Genomic DNA, 21,393 nt, shown 5'->3' on the forward strand with positions numbered 1-21,393 from the left:
TGCTTCAAACTTTGATGTATTAAAGCTATTGCTTAATGATGGTGAGAATATGGATTCCAGTTGCAACAATTGTAAAATTTGCAGCACTTGCCCATCGTGTGTACTAAAAATTCTGGCATCCAACAGACTTCATGACAAGGCATACGATAACCTTTATGAACTTTATAAAGTCATCTGCACATTATCAGTTACTCAAGTCCAATGCGAGAGGACATTTTCAAAGCTAAAGATCATAAAGTCAAGGTTAAGAAATTCGCTGTCTGAGGAGAATTTGGAATCATACATGTTGCTATCCATTGAAAAGGAATTGTTAGATTAATTGGATGCAGAAGCAATTATTGGCAGATTCGCACAATCATCTAGCGAACACAAACGATTACTCTTAATATAGTGGACTGCATACAATGCCCTATTGTGCTTTTGAACTATCTGTTAATGTGTAAATTGTGCAGTACACTATTTAAAAATATCAACCAATTACTTAAAAATTTAAAAAAATAAATAAAAAATTCAATTATAACATTCTGTATTTACATTTGGTATCTACTGCCAGTAATATGTACAGTACATGTACACTGTAATTACTAAGAAATACACATTTTTTCCACAAAAATTTTAATTGTACCCTTTTTTCCATATGTACTTTTTGAAAATGTTATTTATTCGTTATGAAAATTAAATGATAGCATTGTAGTTGTGGGTGGGCCCCCTTTGTCTCCTGGCAACCAATATTTTTAGACCCAGTCCGCCACTGATTGCAGGCATACCAGACTTTCGTGTCCTTCACACAACTTGCTTTTCTACCTATTTTGTACCATCAGCAATTTGGCTACAATACACTTGGTTCCTTCATCCAAGTCATTAAAACAGTTGAGGCTCCGTACCTGCGGCAGTCTACTAGTTAGTTTGCCAACCTGAAACTTTGTTTCCGGTCAGTTAGCTAATACTCAATCCATCCTAATGTATCGCCCCAACACCATTAGCTCTTATCTTGCGTAGTAACCTTTTATGAGGCTTATTAAATGCCTTTTGGAGAACCAAGTGCACCGCATCCACAGGTTCCCCTTTATTCACTCTGCTTGTTACTTCCTCAAAAGAACGCAAAGAATTTGTCAAACGCGATTTCCGTTTCACAAAACCATGCTGGCTGTGCCGGATTATTTAATTTTCGAAATGGAAGATTACAACTAATGCATCCACCATCTCTGCAGCCATTTTTTAAAATATAAATTTAGAGTACACAATTATTTTTTCTTCAATTAAAGGGCAATTTAGCGTGGCCAATCCACCTAACCTGCACATCTTTGGGTTGTGGGGGTGAGACCCACGCAGACACGGGAGAACATGCAAACTCCACAATGTCAGTGACCCCGAACCTGGGTCCTCAGCGCTGTGAGACAGCAGTGCTAACCACTGTACCACCATTGGCCACTTATTTTAAGATCCTGGGATGCAGGTCAGGACTGGAGACCTGTCAGCCTTTAGTCTCATCAGTTTTCCTGGTGAGTGTGATTAAGTTCCTCCCTCCCTCTTGCCTCGTGATTTTCTATTATTCTAGGGATGAAATGAAAAAGAAACTAAACAGGGTTATAGATTTCATTTTTTAAAAACATAGTATCATGTTACATACTTTGCTTTGGTCTCGGTGTTTTCTTGCACTTTACTGAAAGTTTCTTCCGGGGCCGTGTTATTTTCTGCTTCTGTTGCTTCTTCCACTGGTAAATCAGGATCCCTATTCTCATTACACCGTGGAAGAGTGCGTTTTGGAGGTGGAGATGGATGGTCTGTTACAGGATCCTGGTCTTCGTTAGAAAGCTCTTTCCATCTTTTCTGTTAGCGTACAGAAAACCAATTAAAACCTTGTCCTGTTTTTACAATTACAATGTGATACAAAAGCAAATTGCAGGAAGTAAAAGGAACCATGCTCAGTCTTATTATAGCAATATCATTTTTCAAAAACAACACACCCAGTGTTTCTTTCGAGTAAATTATCTTGTCAATATTCTCAACCATGGTAGGACGGCACAAATGTTTCACAAACTTAATTATCTAATAGGTCACATTCACACCACTGATGTGAAGCTGGTTCTTTGGCCCATTGGCTTAATGTTTCCTCAATACCAGCCCTACTGCTTCCCTGTTGGAGGATTAGTTTTGCTTAAAGTTTCTACTATATTATCAAAGATCTCACTTACCTTACTCACCCCAAGAGAGAATTATTTTTTAAACAAAGCATCATATGTTGGAATTAATTTAATTTGTGTTTAAGTGTATTCCATTTTTTAAAATCTTAAGTTCTATAAATCACTCACCCATTGCAACTTTAAATATAGCACTCGAAGGATAGAAAGAGAAATATCAGATATGTGTTGGGTCACAAAGATTAAAACTAGATATCATGACCAGAAATAAGCTCTACAAGCTGTCCTATATGATGTGGTTTTTAATGTTGCATCAAGTAGACTGGAGTCCCAGAAGCTGGTTGGATAATGACCTTTGACATTTCTAAACAAGAATACAAAAACAAAGGAGAAATTATGCCAAATCTTCCTAAAATAGATGGAATACGTGAGTAAAATCCATGATAAAGGTAGATGTATGTCTAGAAGGAGTATGTTTGATGATAATGAGCCCCTCTCACTTCAGGAGCCATTAACCCCAGGCAGTCACGTTTGGTAGCACACTTGCCTACAAGTGATAGCCTTCTCTTGTACAAGCATGGAGTAAATAATAGAGTCCTATATGGATGATCACCTGTTTAACAATGTTGCCATACAGAGTAATACCATTCTGTAGTATTACACTTCCTTCTCAGGACCTACACGGATCAACAACAGTGTTTCATCGGCATTCATTTATACACACACACAACACAACAATTTCTTCAAAGTGTTTCCAACCACCTGTATATACTTTGTCTGGCTGGGTTAGCTCAGTGGGCTAGACAGCTGGTTTGTGATGCAGCGCGGGTTCAATTCCCGCCTTTATCTCAAGGAGCTTGTAATTCAAAAATGAGGAAGAAGTCTTGGTTAAACTCCATCTAGAACAGAAAAATATACTGGAAGGATGTACTGGTCTTGGTGGGGATACAGTGCAGAAAACAGAAGAGTTAAATTAAGAGGACTGACTGCATGAACGCGACTTGCATTCTCTTGACTTTAGAAAACTGGGGATGATCTAATCAAGGTCCTTTGAATAAAATAATTTGATTGGGCAAATACAGAAAAACAATTTCATTTGGTGGGTGAACATAGAGAAAAACAAGAAAAGTCCTAAAATTAGAACTAAATCATTTACAAGTGAAATCACAAATTCTCCTCAAAAAACGTTGCGGACAGTGCGTTGACCGAAATGTCAAGACTGATATAGGGGCGGCATGTGGCACAATGGTTAGCACTGGGACTGCGGCGCTGAGGACCCAGGTTCGAATCCCAGCCCTGGGTCACTGTCCGTGTGGAGTTTGCACATTCTCCCAGTGTCTGTGTGGCTCTCACCCCACAATGCAAAGATGTGCAGGGTAGGTGGATTGGCCACGTTAAATTGCCCCTTAATTGGAGAAGAAAGAATTGGGCAAATTTTTAAAACTTTAAATATCAAAGCCACATCATAAATCCAATCAGGGAAGTTCATCTGATCTTTAGGATGTCCAGATCAGGTGGGGTTACAGGGATAGGGTAGGGGAATAGGACCAGGTCGAATGGTCTTTCAGAGGGTTGGTGAAGACTTGATGGGCCGAATGGTCTCCTTCTGCACTGTAGAAATTCTATAGATTCCAATAGGATGTTTTGATTTGTGTTCCGGGTGATAGAACTACTAATATTGAGTGAGAACAGTCGTGGCATTCTCGATCGCGGGAGAAGCGCTCAATGGCCGCGACGGCCTTTTAAAAATGCCGGCCATGACCAGCTTTCAAGAATGCCGGCCGTTCCTGTGCATGCATGCCCCTTCAGTCGGATCTGGCAGTGAGCAGGCCTGGAGTCAAGCAGGGCAGACCGCCACCTCCTGATGTCAGCGCGCTCAGGGCCAACTTTCTTTTTAAAAAAGCGGAGTCTTCCCACCAGAAGCTGCGGCAGAAAGCAGCTCACGCACCGTTTGATCCATTTTCAATTCTTCACAGTCCTGTTGCTTGCCTGCTGGCAGCTACAAAATAGAGGAATCTCTCCTCCCGAAATCAAGGAGGAGAGATTCCTACATTTTGTAGCTGCCAGCAAGCAAGGAACAGGACTGTGAAGAATTGAAAAAGCATCATTTTGAAATAAGGAAGATGAGGGACAGAGACATATAAAGGCCATGATCTCTCAGCTAAATCTGGAGAGAGCTGCTCAGGAGACTCCGCGGCAGAACAAAACAGTTCTGATGTGAGCTTCTCATGAGAGTCCACGGCAGGAGAAAGCAGTGCTGGGGTTAGCTCCAGGGCTTCTGGTGAACAACCCATTAAGACACAGAAATCAGGAACAAAGCAGTATAAAGATGATTTCTTGAGGCATGGCTTTATTAATTGTGTCAATGCAAATCCCATGTGAAGTACTTTCGGTGGTGGTCATGAGTTGATTGGTCATGGCTCCTGCTTGGGTGAATTAGTTTTGGCCCTTTCTATCCAGCTATGGGTGATTTGGGGCTGGTTTAGCACCGGGCTAAAGAGCTGGATTTTAAAGCAGACCAAGGCAGGCCAGCAGTACGGTTCAATTCCTGTACCAGCCTCCCCGAACAGGCACCGGAATGTGGCGACTAGGGGCTTTTCACAGTAACTTCATTTGAAGCCTACTTGTGACAATTAGCAATTTTCATTTCATTTCTTTTTTTTTGGCAAAACCTTGTGAAGTGAGTGGAGGGTGTTGGCTTCCACCCCAGAATGGAATGCCGGTGGGTTATCGTGCCTGGCAAAAGTCGATAAAAGCCCTGGAGCTCGAGTTAGAGGACATGTGTGGCGCAGCCCCAATGGTGAAAATGGCAGAGAGGGAAGTGTCATCATCGTCTGCCACACTGCCTGTGGAGAAGTTAATGCACTTGTCAAGGGTGAGTTTTGGCAACAGCGAAAAGTGATCCAGGGCGATTCACGGGACTCTGGATTGGGAGAAGCGCCTGGAGTCGCAAAGTGTGATAATCTGTGTGGTGGAAAGGGCAGTGTCGGACCATTGCCTCAGAATCGTGTTGTTGGGAAGCAGAGCTGGCAATGCTGGGGGAGACGAAGGTGGACGACCAGAATTGGTCAAAGCAACAGAATTTGTGAATTAATTATAGGTCTGTCGGAGGGTGTGGAGGGAACAAGTGCCACCGGCTAAGTTTCAAAGAGGATACAAAGCCCATGTGTGTTATATGCAGGAAAATACCAGCAGATAAAAGTTTAAAGCCCTCAAAACTTCGAAGGCACTTGAAGACGAAGCATAGCGAGTTAAGAGGACAAACCTCTTGATTTCTTTCAAAGGATGCAGTGAGAACTTAAATCGTCAGCTGAAGTCCTTAGCAGAAAAGTTACATTAAGACAAAGTCCCGTACCAGCCTCCCCGGACAGGCGCCGGAATGTGGTGGCTAGGGGCTTTTCACAGTAACTTCATTGAAGCCTACTCGTGACAATAAGCGATTTTCATTTTTTCATTTCAGTTAGCTTCTTGCATGGTTGCTTACCATGTAGCTACAAGGAAATTGCCCCACACTGCAGCATAGATTAATTCCCCCTGCTACAATAGACATAGTGGGCACGATTCTCCGCTGCCCACGACAAGTCGGAGAATAGCGGGAGGGCCTTCCCGACAATTTTCACGGCCTCCTGCTATTCGCCCCCCACTCCGGCCGCCCCCCGACACGAATCGCTGCTCACCGTTTTTTTACGGCGAACAGCGATTCTCCACAGGCCGATGGGCCGAATACCGCGGAGTTCACGGCCGTTTTCACACCTGCTTTCAGCGTTCGTGAAAACAGCTGCAAAGTGCCCGTCCCGGACAACCATGGCACCGATTGGCATGGCCGCACCACAGCCGTGCCAAGGGTGGCATGGGCCTGCGATCGGTGGGCACCAATCGCGGGCAGCGGGTCCGATACCTGCGCACTATTTGTTCTTCCGCTGCCCCGCAGGATCAGTCCGTGGGGTGGCTGAGGGGCATGACGGCCTGCGCATGCGCGGGTTTGACGCGTCTGCGTGATGACTTCATCCGCGCATGCGCGGGTTGGAGCCGTCCAACCCACGCGTGCGCGGCTGACAACATCGCGCGCGGCTGACAACATCGCGCGCGGCTGACAACATCGTGCGCGTCAGCCGGTGTGACGCTTGGCGCGCGGACTTAGCGACGGTCGCTAAGCCCGCGATGCCGTGCTTCACGGGGCCCCGCTGCTAGCCCCGCCCTGGGGGGAGAATCGGGTCCCGGGAGGGGGCGCGGAGGCTGCCGTGAAACACGGCCAGTTTCACGGCAGCCTTTACGACTCACCGCATTTGCGGAGAATCGCGCCCAGTTTGTACAGTCCTAGATGAGGGGTTAGCCGAAAAACTGAAATCCATCCACTCGAGTGTTAATAGTGGCTCGCCGAATTTGTGATATTGCTGAGAATTTAGACGCCCAGCTTATTTCTCATTTAAAATCAGCGCAGGAAGTTTCAATACCACTGGATGAAAGTGCAGACGTTTCAGATTGTGAAACCTTGTTAGTTTAGATCATAGAAAGAAAATGCAAATGAAAATCGCTTATCGTCACAAGTAGGCTTCAAATGAAGTTACTGTGAAAAGCCCCTCGTCGCCACATTCTGGCGCCTGTTCGGGGAGGTTGGTCGGGAATTGAACCGTGCTGCTGGCCTGTCTTGGTCTGCTTTCAAAGCCAGCTAAACCAACCCCTACAGTGCTGGAGGCCATTTGGCCCATCAAGTCTGCACCGGCACTTGGAAAGAGCACCCTATTAAGCCACACCTTCACCCTATCCCCGTAACCCCACCTAACCTTTTTGGATACTCAGGGTAATGTATCATGGCCAATCCACCTAACCTGCACATCTTTGGACTGTGGGAGGAAACCGGAGCACCTGGAAGAAACCCATGCAGACATCGGGAGAACATGCAGACTCCGCACAGACAGCCACTAAGCCGGAAATCGAACCTGGGATCCTGGAGCTGTGAAGCAACTGTGGTAACCACTATGCTACCATGCTGCCCTTTACTTTAGGTATGTTTGGCATAAGGAATTTGTTGAAGATTTGCTGTGCTGCCTGACATTACCAACATGACTGGTGCAGAGATTTATGAAGCATTGAATAGTTAAGTGTTTGAAAAGTGTGGGCTCGACTGGGTTCCTTGCAGAGGAATCACAGGCGATGGGGCAGCCAACATAACTGGGAAAAATAGCGGAGTTATAATAATGATTAAAGAGGCAGCTGGTCAGGACGTTGTTTGGAATCATTCAGCGTGAGACAATGGCATCGAAAGGAACTCCATCCAATCTTGAAGTAGCATTAAAAGGTATTGAGAAAGTTGTGAATTTCATTAAACACAGCGCATTCAATACAAGGCTTTTTGAAGCTCTTTTTCCAACATGGGGGCCAAGTACACGCATTTATTGTTCCACACAGAAGTACGTTGGCTGTCAAGGGGTTGGACGCTTGCCAGAGTTTACAAGCTGAGGTATCAAATCCATGCTTTCCTCCTTGAGAAATCGTCCCCTTTAGCTGATTCGTTTGGTGATCTCGGGAAAGATCAGGAATTACCGGACCGGGAGCCACTGTAGGTGAGCCAACAGAGTTGACCATGATCCAGTTTAAGGTACAAGGATGGTACCTTCCGGTGGTGGCAATGTGCTGAACTGTCTGTGTGGAGTCTGCACGTCCTCCCCGTGTGTGCGTGGGTTTCCTCCGGGTGCTCCGGTTTCCTCCCACAGTCCAAAGATGTGCGGGTTAGGTGGATTGGCCATGCTAAATTGCCCGTAGTGTAAGGTTAATGGGGGGATTGTTGGGTTGCGGGTTACGTGGGTTTAAGTGGGGTGATCATGGCTCGGCACAACATTGAGGGCCGAAGGGCCTGTTCTGTGCTGTACTGTTCTATCTATCTATCTAACAGGTGAGTCTCCCATGGGAACTTCAATTTAGGTCCTTTGAACCCAGAAATCGGACACCAAAATAACAAAAAAGAAAAAAAACACCCTCACCCCAAATTAACCATCCAAGGAAATGCCTTCAAACCAGCCACAGAGCCGGAAAAACAGTACAGCAAAAGTCAGGAGAGAAAGATCCAGACCTCAGACATGTGGAATGAAGTGGAGTAGAGCATGGCGGACGGAGTGGGATCGCCAACATGAATGCAGGCCCACCTACCGATGGAACAATAGGCGGAGCTTTTTTCACGAGAGCTCCAAAAACACAGGGGCTCCATTAAGTAGGACATCATGTTGGCCATGAGGTTGGCCATAGAAGTCGCACTTGCCTCCTTCAAAGAGGCTCTGGAAAGAATTGAGCAGAGATCATGGGTTTCCTCCGGGTGCTCCGGTTTGTTCCCACAGTCCAAAGATGTGCAGGTTAGATGGATTGGCCGTGATAACTTGCCCCTTACTGTCCAAAAGGTTAAGTGGGGGTACTGGGTTACGGGGATAGGGTGGGGGCGCAGGCTTAAGTAGGGTGCTCTTTCTAAGAACCGGTGCAGACCCGATGGGCCGCCTCCTGCACTGTAAATTCTATGAGACTGGAGACACAGCAGGCAATAGAGCAGAAACTTGAGAAAGCGACCACCCGACAGAGCAACACAGGTTGGGGGGGACAACAACAGGACAGCAGTAGGGGCTGCTCCCACGGAAGCAAGATGGGGGGCGCAGCAGAGCTCCTGAAAAAGAGGGAAGGCTGGCACAATGGGGAAAGCAAATTGGGTTGGAGCAGGGTGCGGGGGGGGGGGGGGGGGGGGGGGGGGGGGGGGGTGGGGGGGGGGGTGGGGGGGGGGGGTGCTGGTTACAACAGGTCACACATGGAAGCTGCCAGAACAAAGAAGACATCAGCAGTCATCTTTTATAATAATCTTTATTAGTGTCACGAGTAGGCTTACATTAACACTGCATCGAAGCTACCGTTAATAGCCCCTAGTCGCCACACTACAGCACCTGTTCAGGTACACGGAGGGAGAATTCATAATGTGCAATTCGCCTAACAAGTACGTCTTTCGGGACTTGCGGGAGGAAATCAGAGCACCCGGGGGAAACCCATGCAAATACATGGGGAGAGCGTGCATACTCCGCACAGACAGTGACCCAAGGCTGGAATCGAACCTTGGTCCCTGTCGCTGTGAAGCAACAGTGCTAACCACTGTGCTACCGTGCCATTGGATGGCTCACAAAATAACCCATGGCTAAACACAGATCTACCAATTGAAGCTGTTGAGTCTGGTGGAAGAGGTAAAGAGGGACTATGGAGGTGGTACTCATTCCCTCTCTCCCTAGTGGGAGAGTGCAGACTACGAAAATAAATGTGCTGCCCAAGTTCCAGATTGCGTTGAGGTCCGTCCCGATATTCATCCCCAAGGCGGTCTGCGTCAGTGCGCTTGCGTCTGTATGGTGGGAGAAGAACCCGAGGAGCCGCAGGACTGTCCTACAGAGAAGGAGGAATATGGGGGGCCTGGTCCTTCCAAACCTCCTATCGTACCACTGGGCAGCTGAGAGTACGGGGATGGATCAAAGAGCCAGGAGTAGATTGGGAAGCTGTCCCTCCGAGCACTGACCACGCCTCCCACCCCCCATCCCTGGGGGAACTGACGGAAAAGCTCCAGCCCCCGAAAGGAAATGAGCTCCAGTATATGGAAATAAGGAACCTCCTCCCCAATGAGACAGCAACTTTCTCCCAGTTACCAGGACATTCCCTACTGGACAGACGTCTAACCTCGTGCGAGCTAGAGGACGGTAACTGCACGGACACGTATAGACGCTTTCTGGAGGAAACCACAGTCACCACTGGACAAGACACGGGAGAAGTGGGAGGATGAGCTAGGCATAGAGATAGGAAAATGATTCTGGATCAAAGTAGTGCATAGGGTGAACTTCACATCATGCGCAGGGCTGAGCCTAATGCAATTAAAGGTAGTGCACAAGGTACACTTGACCAGAACACGCATGAGCGAGTTCATCTCGGAGGTGGAGGACAAATGTGAACGGTGCCAGGGAGGCCCGGCCAACCACAAAAATACTCTGGTACTTTCCCAGACTTGTCGGTTACTGGACTGCTTTTTTCAAAGCCATGTGCAAAGTTCTGGGGGTGAGGGTGGAGCCATGCCCACTTGTGGCAGTCCTCGGGGTATCGGAACAGCCAGAACTCTTTATGGGGAGAAGGGCAGATGCCTTTGCCTCCCTAATCACCCACTGGAGACTCCTGCTCGGCAGGACATTAGCAGCGCCACCCAAGGCCGCAGACTGGCTGGCAGACCTGTCGGAATTTCTGCACCTGGAGAAGATCAAGTATACCATCCAAGGGTCGGACGAGGGCTTCCACAAAGTTCATCAGCCTGTTTGAGGATAACAGCAACTGGGGAAAGGGGGGGGGGGGGGGGGGGGGGGGGGGGAATGGGTGAGAGCACACAAGAACACATGCAACGAGGAGGAGCAAAGGGGGAAGGGGATAGGAGATGAGGAGGGAACCTCAAGGGTGTCACAGAGAGAAACATGGGGAAAAAGGGAGGCGGGGAAGGGGCAGGAAACCCCCCATCCCCCCAGAACAACAAAAACTGCCGTAGTGGAGCGGAGCTCAGTCATATGACACTCAGGGCAGAAGAGGGGATTACCAATGGAAGGGGGCGGGGTGGGGAATGTATGTTTAAAAAGTATGTAAATAAGAAACTGTACAACATGTAAATATCAGGTGCACTATTCGTTAAATTGTTATTCTGTAAAAATTGAAAATGCCAATAAAAACATTTTTTAAAAAAATGTTTGGGGACGGCGCTTGAGACCTCTGCATCGCCTGTGGACTTGTGACATCACGTCAGCGCTCAAACAAAAAAGTGCAGAGTTTGGAATTTTTCAGTTTTCAGAATTTCGGATAAGGGATGCTCAACCTGTATACCCATTCTGGAGATTTCTCTTTATTATTGTGTGATGTTCCTGGCAATGTTATTATAAACATAAAGGTACAAGGATGAGTTAATGTTTATGGAGGGTGGGGGGCCAGATTATAGTGCATTAGGGATAGTCAAGTCTAGAAACAACAAAGGCATTCAATGAGGAATTTTCAGCAGCAGAAAAGCCAAGGCAAAGCTTTTTACACAATTGTACGGCATTTCCAAGCCAATTCATTTCGAGATCCACACAGAGTTTTTGTCGTCAACACAACCAGAAAGTGCAGGCAAAATTAGGCAGCCGTATCCACGGAGAGAGGACCGGAGTTAGCGTTTTGAGTCCAATATGACTCTTCTTTGGAACTAAGAAAGGTAGAAATGATGGGCCTTACACTGTTAAAAGGGGGCAAACGCAGATAGAGCAAAGAGGAAGGTCAGAGGTAGGTTAGAGGGCAAGGCAGATCAAACGACAAAAATGTAATGAAAGTAAAGGCAGAGTGGGGGATGGTGGTCGTGGTTTCTGTCTGTCTGATATCAAATCGCCCCCTTTCCCTCTACGGAAAGCCATGAGAGCACAAGCACAGGTTTATAGGACCAAGGAAATGTTTTTGTTTCATTCATTCACGGGTTGTGGGCTTCGCTGGCTAGATCAAAATTCATTGCCCGTCCCCAATAGCCCTCAAGAAGATGGTGGTAAGCTGCCTTCTTGAACCAAGTCTGACAGGATAAAACTAAATCACTGCTACCTAAGTTCTTTGGGATGTGAAGCAAAGCTGCGAAACTATGTCAAAGTTGTCAACATGAAAAAGGAACATGATTTTCAAGTTTTGTGAAAAGCACAACAAAGGATTTATTCATCCTGCTGTGGCTGCTGCTGTCCCACCTCTCACACCACCTTTCTCATTGGAGTAAATCCTACTCTGGAACAATGGGCCGTGGACCACAATGTCACAGATTAGAAATAATGATTACGTTTTTACCTGTGCAGATGAGTCTCCTCTGATATATTTGGCTCCCTCTATAACCGCCATGTACGAAAATCTCAACTGATCTGGAGTCTGTATGAGTCCCATCCGATACTTCCTCATTTCTAATAGTACTTGTCTGATGTCCACAGAGGAAGGGTCTTGGCGTTTCTCCATCTGGAAGAAAAATATCCTGCTCAGCAGACAGCTTAGTCCCCAAACATACTGCGCCTCTCCCCCCACCTCGCTCCCATTCACTAGCCAACCTGCGCTTGCTAGTGAGGTGGCCGCTGCCATAATCCCATCCCCCACAAACATACAAACCCCAACACCCAAATCTTCCAAACTGCCAACCCCAAAACCCAACATGGAAAAACACACAAAATCCAATCCCAAAACACTTACTTCCCTACTACCACACCAAGCATAAACAATAACCCTCCCACAAGTAACAAAAAAAAACAAGTGGGGAGTTACATCAAAGAAAATATTTTTAAAAAAACATGGTCAACATCATGAAAGTCCAAATTCATCGCTTTCCCAGTCCTTCAGCCTTCAAAATAAGTCCTCAGCTTCGCAGGGTAGACCACTCCAAACCTCACATAACAGGCAGACCACTCCAAACCTCATGTTGCCACTATACAACGCCACCTTATCCGACCTATGACCACCCAACTGCCTGTCAGCTCCGCCGTAACATTTTGGCATATTCGAATACTAATGCCTTCCCACTTCTGCTTCGCCCGTCTCAAGACCTTCTCTTTCACCTGGTAGCTGTGAAAGCAGACTATCACAGCCTTCGGTGGGTCATTCGTCTTTGGCGAAAATCTCCGCAAAGTACACAAGTCAGCCTCCAGCACTCCACCCCCTCAGGCAATCCCACGATCCTCAAATTCTGCCTTCATGAGGTGTTCTCCAGGTCCTCCACTTTGGCTCTCAGCCCTTTATTACTCTCCACCACCCTCCGCAGCTCCTCACCCATAGAGGTGAACTGGTCGCTCTGCTGCAACAATGCCTCCTCCACCCCTTCAACACTTCTCCTTGCTCCTGTACCTGCCGTTGACGTCTTAGTCAAAGTCGCCGTTACAGGGGCAAGAGTCTTAAATGAGGTAATCATCTCTTTCCGATGCATGTCGATGTGCTTGAAGAACAACAGCTCACACTCTCCTGACACCACTTCAGTCAGCTTTTCCTCTGCAATGGGAGCAGCCCCTCTCCACCAACTAATACCCGCCATCTTTCCTCCTTTTGGACTCACAGCCGCACTCACCGATGGACAATCAGCTTCCCCGTTCCTCCCGATTCTTCTTCTGGAACTTCAACATTCCACAATCTTCTCAGACCTTCCAACACCTAATCATTCAAAAAAGCCCCTAAAAACTGTGCATAAAGGGCCAGTTTTAAACTCTAGCAGGTGCCACCCGACGTGCGACCTCTACATACACGTTGCCACCGGAAGTCATCTAAATGCTTCTTAAATGTTGAGGGTTCCTGCCTCTACCACTCAGGTAGTGAGTTCCAGATTCCCACCACCCTCTGAGTGAAAAGGTTTGTCCTTAAAGCTCCTGCCCATTAGCTTAAACGTATGCCCCCTGGTTAGTGACCCCTCTACGAAGGTAAAAGCTTATTGCTCAAGTAGTTTTTTTTTAAAGTTATATTTCTTTGTTTGATTATCCCTATAAACACAACTGTTCAGGCACCTTGGTGCTATGAATTATTTAAGTACCACATGCTTTGGAACAGCATTGCTTGAAAAAGGCTATATTTATATCCTCTGAACCACGTTATTGTCCACTGAAAAAAGAACAATCACAAGGTGTTGCGCTAAGACCATCAGACACACTTGTGAAAACCAGAGAACTGCATTATCAAAGGTCTAGTAGCAGATCAATTCTCCAGATTATCAGCCACAGAAAGTTGACTCAGGCGATTTACCCTGCTCAACTTGAAGTGAACTCCACCAAGTTATTTTATCAGCCCGGTTGCAAATTTAATGGGTAACTTGTTCTACTGTCTGAACATTAAATCAACCTTTGGCGTTACAATTGGGTTTTCGAGGGCAGCACGTTGTCGCAGTGGTTAGCATTGCTGCCTCACGGCGCCGAGGTCCCAGGTTAGATCCTGGTCTGGATCACTGTCCATGTGGAGTTTGCACATTCTCCCTGTGTTTGCGTCGGTTTCGCCCCCACAACCCAAAGATGTGCAGGTTTGGTGGATTGGCCACGCTAAATGGCCCCTTAATTGGAAAAAATGAATTGAGTACTCTAAATTTATTTTTAAAAATAAATAAATGGGTTTTCCGTGACATGTGAAAATAATACCCTAATGAATCATCTAGCATCGATTTAATGTGCATCTGAAGAGAAGGGGGCAACAGCATGGCGTTTTCAACAACAAGTTGTTACATGTTTACTCACCAAAAGAAGACAGGTATCTACTAATGCGAAGGTACCAGATCGTCCAATGCCTGCGCTGCAATGGACTATGGCAGGTCCACATTCAGAGTTCAAGGAGCCCGATTCTCTCACTTTTAACAGGAAATTAAGGAACGAAGCGGGGGATTCTGGCACTCCAAAATCAGGCCAAGTAGTATAATGGAAGTGTAAGATTTCTCTGGTCTCTCCAGTCTAACGAACCAAATAAGAACAAATAACACAAGTTAAGTTGTTGCTGACATTGGAGGAATCTACAGTACCACATTTTCAAACTATATAAATGTTATATAAAAAGGTCAAGAAAGTTTAAATGCACAGTAGAGAAAATAAATCACAAATCACAAAAAAATTCACGACATTTGGGATCATTATTTAGAATTAATATTTTCTCCAATTAATGTTCAGAAAGGGGTTACGTTCTGGGGCTTTAATTTTATGAAAGAGGACACATACTTTAGTTTTAGAATTGTAACAAACGTTTACAGCTAGGGGGCACAAATTAAAAATAAGGGGTCTCCCATTTAAAACAAATGAGGAGGAATTTCTTCTTCCATAGGGCGATTACTCTTTGGAATTCTCTTCCCCAGATAGAGCAGTGGAGGCTGGGTCATTGAATGGATCAAAGGCTGAATTACAGATTTTTGACCTACAAAAGAGCGGCACGGTCGCACAGTGGTTAGCACCGTTGCTTCACAGCTCCAGGGTCCCAGGATTGACTCCCAGCTTGGGTCACTGTCTGTGCAGAGTTGTCCCCGTGTCTGCGTGGGTTTCCTCCGCGTGTTCCGGTTTCTTCCCACAGTCCAAAGATGTGGTTAGGTGGATTAACCATGCTAAATTGCCCTTAGTGTCCAAAACATTTAGGTGGGGTTGAGCTGTGGGCTTAAGTAGGATGCCCCGGTGCAGACTTGATGGGCCGAATGGCCTCCTTCTGCACTGTAAATTCTATGATTCTATGAAGAGAGTTAAGCGTTATAGGTGCAGGAAAGAGTTAGGAAGACAATCAGATCAGTCATGATATTATGGAATGATGGAACAGACTAGGTGGGCCGGATAACCTACTTCTGCTCCCATTTCTTATGATCTGATGTTTGAAGGCCTTGCAAATTAAGCTGAAGCAACATCACTACATTTCCCAAGTCTCCACTTGTCAGGAGCCCCACTGGACTTGTACCTACAATTTCTGGCCTTAATCTTGCCCCCAGTTCCCCTCAGATTGAAGAATCTGAGAAGGGTAAGATCAAAGCCATGGAAAATATTCCTCTCTTCTTTCAGGGTCAGCAAGATGGACATTGGAAATCAAGACTTTCTCGTCAGTTTTTCAAAAGCAACCAGTGGTTTAGCACACTGGGCTAAATTGCTGGCTTTGAAAGCAGACCAAGGCAGGCCAGCAGCACGGTTCAATTCCCGTACCAGTCTCCCCGAACAGGAGCCGGAATGTGGCGACTTGGGGCTTTTCACAGTAACCTCATTTGAAGCCTACTTGTGACAATAAGCGATTTTCATTTCATTTTTCAGAAGGCCCTGAATTTTCACAGTAACTTCATTGCAGTGTTAATGTAAGCCTACTTGTGACACTAGTAAAGATTATTATTAAACCTATCCAACATGTGGGTGCATGGTCTTGCAAGTAACAGGAAAGGCCTAAATGAACACCAAGCCTCAGGCAAAGGTTTGAATTCAGTATACAAGCAGCAGAATCAGGTCAGGTAGAGTACACGTCAGGTGTGCCCTAGCTGGCTTATGTCAGGGTGGAAGGAAATCGGTCCTATAAAGTAGGCTCACGTAACATGGTAGCATTGTGGATAGCACAATTGCTTCACAGCTCCAGAGTCCCAGGTTCGATTCCGGCTTGGGTCACTGTCTGTGCGGAGTCTGCACATCCTCCCCGTGTGCGCGTGGGTTTCCTCCGGGTGCTCCGGTTTCCTCCCACAGTCCAAAGATGTTTAGGTTAGGTGGATTGGCCATGATAAATTGCCCTTAAGTGTCCAAAATTGCCCTTAGTGTTGGGTGGGGTTACTGGGTTATGGGGATAGGGTGTAGGTGTTGACCTTGGGTCGGGTACTCTAAGAGCCGGTGCAGACTCGATGGGCCGAATGGCCTCCTTCTGCACTGTAAATTCTATGATATGATAAACACAGTTTCCGCATTTGTTTTAGTTAACTGTATTCTTGCAAGGACAGCCCTGTCCATGTTGAGTTTGCACATTCTCCCCGTGTTTGCGTGGGTTTCGTCCCCACAACCCAAAAGATGTGCAGGGTAGGTGGATTGGCCACACTAAATTGCCCCTAAATTGGGAAAAATGAACTGGGTACTCTTAAATTCATTTTTAAAATTTGTATCCTTACAAAGACTCTTTGTAATTGTAGTTGCCGCACAGTGTAGTAAGATTTTTCATCTTCAGACAACAATTTTAAGCTGAACTGAGTGTCTTCAAATGGCATTACTTCATCTTTTTTGCTTGGCCAATACTTTTCACATTTTACCTGCAAAGCAGACAATAATATTTACCATTTGTTTTTCAGAATACTAAAAACATAGAGCTTACTAAAACAAATTTGCACATTGTTCTGTGGCACAGATGCATTCATGAAACTGCGTTCAGCTACTATTCTGAAACTACACAGCATTTCACTTGATAGCAGCTACACAGAAAGAAAAAATGATAAGTAGAAGACAATTTTATCCATAAATGGCAAGTCTTTAAGATTATCTGTGGCAAAACAATGCTATTAGTAAGAAGTAGCATTTTAAATAGCAAAATGTCCACATTTAATTATTACCCCAACCTGACTACACCCAAAAGTCAAACCCACGGGATAAAAGGGAGAAATGGAACTGCTTAGATAATGGACGATCTATAAATATTGGAGGGGAAACTATAGAGGTGATAACACCTTAGAATAAAACCCTGCGGCAGCACGGTGGTGCAGTGGTTAGCACTGTGCAGGGTAGGTGGATTGGCCATGCTAAATTGCCCCTTAATTGGAAGAAATGAATTGGGTACTTAATTTATATAAAAAAAGAAAAAAAAGAATAAAACCCTGAAGCCAAAATATTCTTCAACAATGGATCTGGAAAAAAGACTTGTTTAAGAATCACTGGCCGAAATGTTACGGTCAGACGAGAGGGAATGGTCATTGGAGTGAAGTAACACGAGGATAGGCAGCTCCCTATGGAACCATATACAGGCACAAGTCAAGCCTTTATGAAAGGAAACAATGTTAGATAGGGACAAATGTGGGAAACAAGTCAACTATAATTACCATACACCGGGATATACATTTTCTAGTTTAAGATTAAATTGCAGCAAATTATTTTGGAGTAGCCGATGACACTTGGGCGGCATTTTCTAACATTTCTCAATAAAAAGAAACCTTAAAATTATCCTGAATTCTCTTCCTCTACCATGTGGCACTCATGACAAAATATTAATTTTCCCACTAGGTTCCAATTTTCCTTCCAAGAAAATACAATTTTGGATCCCAGTGATCTGTACATTGTTGCAGTTGTTTAAAATTCCAGTCTTACGCCTGAGCACAGGCTCTGCCAAATGTGCATTTTAAGCTTTCTGGATTTATTTAAGTGGACTGTGGCCTTATGAGATGGGTATGTACTCTGTTTCGGCCAAATAGGAATTGTAGATTTATCAGTACCTTTCCTCAGTTAATCTTCAACGTGGCGATTCATTTTCATGCATCAAACATTGGGTTAACCAAAAAAAAACCCACCCACGTATCACAATATTGTCCTGCCTGAAAGTGGAATCAGGTAACCTGTGTCAATGCCAGTGCAATCAATCATTGGGAGATGTACAGCATTATTGTGAGTAATGCTTTTCAGAGAGAGGGGTCATAACTCTACTCAGTGCTTCCCCCAGATGGCAGACTTGAGATCAGGAATCATGTGGAGACTGTTTCAAAATATCATGCATTACAAGACTTTTTACCTTGTACATTTTAACTAAGACAGGAAGACAAGAACACTCTGTTCACAGCTTATTACTTAGATGGTAATTTGCTATTTCTTAACATCATTCAATACAAGTTACCAGGAGAATATTTTGTTGAAGGCTCAACTCCAAAGTCATGCAATAAAAATCAAGCCACTAATATTTAAGTTCTAAAACATTTCACTTACTGATCCCTTTTCGATGACACGATTCAACATCACAACTGCTCTACTTTTTTGTTCCCATACCATTTGCCAGAAATGACCACAAGAATTGGGAAGTGGACCCTGTAAGGAGAGGCACACAAAGTAATATACTGGAATAAATCTGATTTATTAAAAAGTGCATGCATACTATAAAGGGACAGTTGTTACCCATGAATCTGAAGCTTCTTTAAACTGCTGAATACATAGAAACAAGAATAGTTCAGTTAACCCCTTGAGCTTATTCTGCCATTTAAAGCCATCATGGCTAATCTGCAATCCAACTCCACACGTCAATCTTTGCCCCATAAATAACAAAAAAATCATCTTAATATTTAATCTTAAACTAATTTTCAGATTTTACTGAACTGCCAAACACTGTCAATCATTCAGATCTCACGGTAAAACTTTCAAGTGTGGTCGGCATTGCACATAGCACAGATTCACACTCGTCTTTCCTGCAGGACACCAGTGAATACATTCATAGCTTTTAGTGCCAAAGAGTGTGCATTCTGCAATAGTAAAATGATCACTTTCCCAACTAAGCTACACTCAAAAATTTCATTTTGGGAAGGTTTAAATACAAGCAGGATGGCTTTTAAAATTTCACAGATCAGTATTTTATTCTCTAATTTTTCTTTTCCTATACCATGGCATAGAACATAGAACATAGAACAGTACAGCACAGAACAGGCCCTCAGCCCTCGATGTTGTGCCGAGCAATGATCACCCTACTCAAACACACGTATCCACCCTATACCCGTAACCCAACAACCCCCCCCTTAACCTTACTTTTTAGGACACTATGGGCAATTTAGCATGGCCAATCCACCTAACCCGCACATCTTTGGACTGTGGGAGGAAACTGGAGCACCCGGAGGAAACCCACGCACACACGGGGAGGACGTGCAGACTCCACACAGACAGTGACCCAGCCGAGAATCAAACCTGGGACCCTGGAGCTGTGAAGCATTTATGCTAACCACCATGCTACCCTGCTGCCCTTAAATATGTGGGCATATTCTGAGAGTATACTTCCTTGGGTAATGGTACCTCGTACTACTACTCCAGTTAAAATCAAATAACTTCAACAGGCATCAAACATCACTGAATATCAATTTAATGATTTTTTTAAAAAATCAGACTTTTTCCTTATCCAAGAAAGATCAATTATTCCCTATATTGCAGTTTCCTCCACTTTTCTGACTGAGAAGAGGCCTAAGGACAAAACAGGGCACCCCCACCCCCATTCAACCCCTCGGGTCCACTTCACCATTCGATAAGATCATGGCTGATCTACTTCAGCACTGTTTTCCTGCACTATCCCCATCTCCCCTGATGTTTTTAAAATATACAGCAAACTACTAATCTCAGTCTTAAACTTACTCAATGACTGAGTCTCCACAGCCCTCCGGGTCAGAGAATTCCAAAGATTCAGTGGGAAAATACACAAAAAATATTTGACAATAGGCAGGCAAAGGTAGCACAGTGATTAGCACAGTTGCTTCACAGCTCCATGGTCCCAGGTTTGATTCCCGGCTTGGATCGCTGTCTGTGCGGAGTCTGCACGTCCTCCCCGTGCCTGCATGGGTTTCCTCCCACAGTCTAAAAATATGCAGGTTAGGTGGCTTGGCCATGCTAAATTGTCAAGGCTAGGTGGGCTTACTGGGTTACGAGAATAGGGTGGAGGTGTGGGCTTAGGTAGGGTGCTATTTCCAAGGGCAGGTGCCGACCCGATGGGCTGAATGGCCTCCTTCTGCACTGTCAATTCTATTTTTAAAATGTTTTTTAAAAAATACTACACAGTCTACAACCGATACACATTCTCAAAGGCACCCAAGGGAAAAGGCAAATCTGTGGTCATCAAAAGTAGTTAAAGAGTGCATTAAAGGAAATGGCTTACAAGGAGGCCAGAAAAAGTGGTAAGCCTGAAGACTGAGCAATTTAGAACCCAGCAAAACACCACCAAGGAACTGATTAAGAAAAGAAAAATAGAAGATGAATGAAAACTAACAAGGAATAGAAAAGCAGACTGCAAAAGCTTTTTTAGGTACATGAAAATAAAACGATTAGCTAGGACAAATGTGGGCCATTACAGGTGGAGACAGCAGAAACTAAGCAGCTACTTTGCATCCGTCTTCACTGAAAATCTCTCAGCAATGCTAGGCAACCAAGGGACTTATAAAACTAAGGAATTAAAAGAAATTAGTACTAGTAAAGGGACAGTATTTCAAAAGATAACTGATTGAAGGTTGCTAAATCCCCTGAACCAGATGAGCTTTATTCCAGAATGTTGCAGGAGATGGCCAAGGGAACTAGTGGATGCATGCTGGATAGCTTTGAAAATTCTGAAAGGTGCCTGCAGACTGGAAAGTAGCAAATGTAACCCCACTATTTAAGAAGGAAGGAAGAGAGATAAGGAGAAATTACAAACCCGTTTGACGTCAGTAGCAGGGAAAATGTTAGAACCTATTATAAAGGATGTGGTAACTGGACATTAAGAAAATAATGCAAGGCAGCACAGTGGCGCAGTAGGTTAGCCCTGCTGCCTCACGCACCGAGGTCCCAGGTTCAATCCCGGCTCTGGGTCACTGTACGTGCAGAGTTTGCACATTCTCCCCGTGTTTGCGTGGGTTTCGCCCCCACAACCCAAAAGATGTGCAGGCTAGGTGGATTGGTCACGCTAAATTGCCGCTTAATTGGAAAAATTGAATACTCTAAAAATTGGTACACTAAATTTAAAAAAGAAATGCAAAAATTGGACAGTCAACACGGATTTAGGAAAGGAAAATCATGATTGATAACTTGGAGTTTTTTTGAGGATGTTACTTGTACCATTT

General features: G+C 45.0%; 1 protein-coding gene across 2 annotated transcripts in view; it reads right to left on the reverse strand.

The window, feature by feature from the left end:
• LOC119972243 (tyrosine-protein phosphatase non-receptor type 2-like) overlaps positions 1-21,393 on the reverse strand; it is a 108,903-nt gene that overhangs the window by 35,140 nt on the left and 52,370 nt on the right. For both annotated transcript variants that reach the window (XM_038808636.1, XM_038808637.1), the window contains exons 4-8: positions 18,539-18,637; positions 16,747-16,884; positions 14,384-14,593; positions 11,982-12,143; positions 1,631-1,830 (exon numbers count right to left, since the gene is read on the reverse strand). In XM_038808636.1, the coding sequence (XP_038664564.1) occupies positions 1,631-1,830; positions 11,982-12,143; positions 14,384-14,593; positions 16,747-16,884; positions 18,539-18,637 (809 nt within the window). The remainder of the gene's footprint in view (positions 1-1,630; positions 1,831-11,981; positions 12,144-14,383; positions 14,594-16,746; positions 16,885-18,538; positions 18,638-21,393) is intronic.

The sequence above is a fragment of the Scyliorhinus canicula genome, chromosome 10 (genome assembly GCF_902713615.1).
Source record: "Scyliorhinus canicula chromosome 10, sScyCan1.1, whole genome shotgun sequence".
NCBI lineage: Eukaryota > Metazoa > Chordata > Chondrichthyes > Carcharhiniformes > Scyliorhinidae > Scyliorhinus > Scyliorhinus canicula.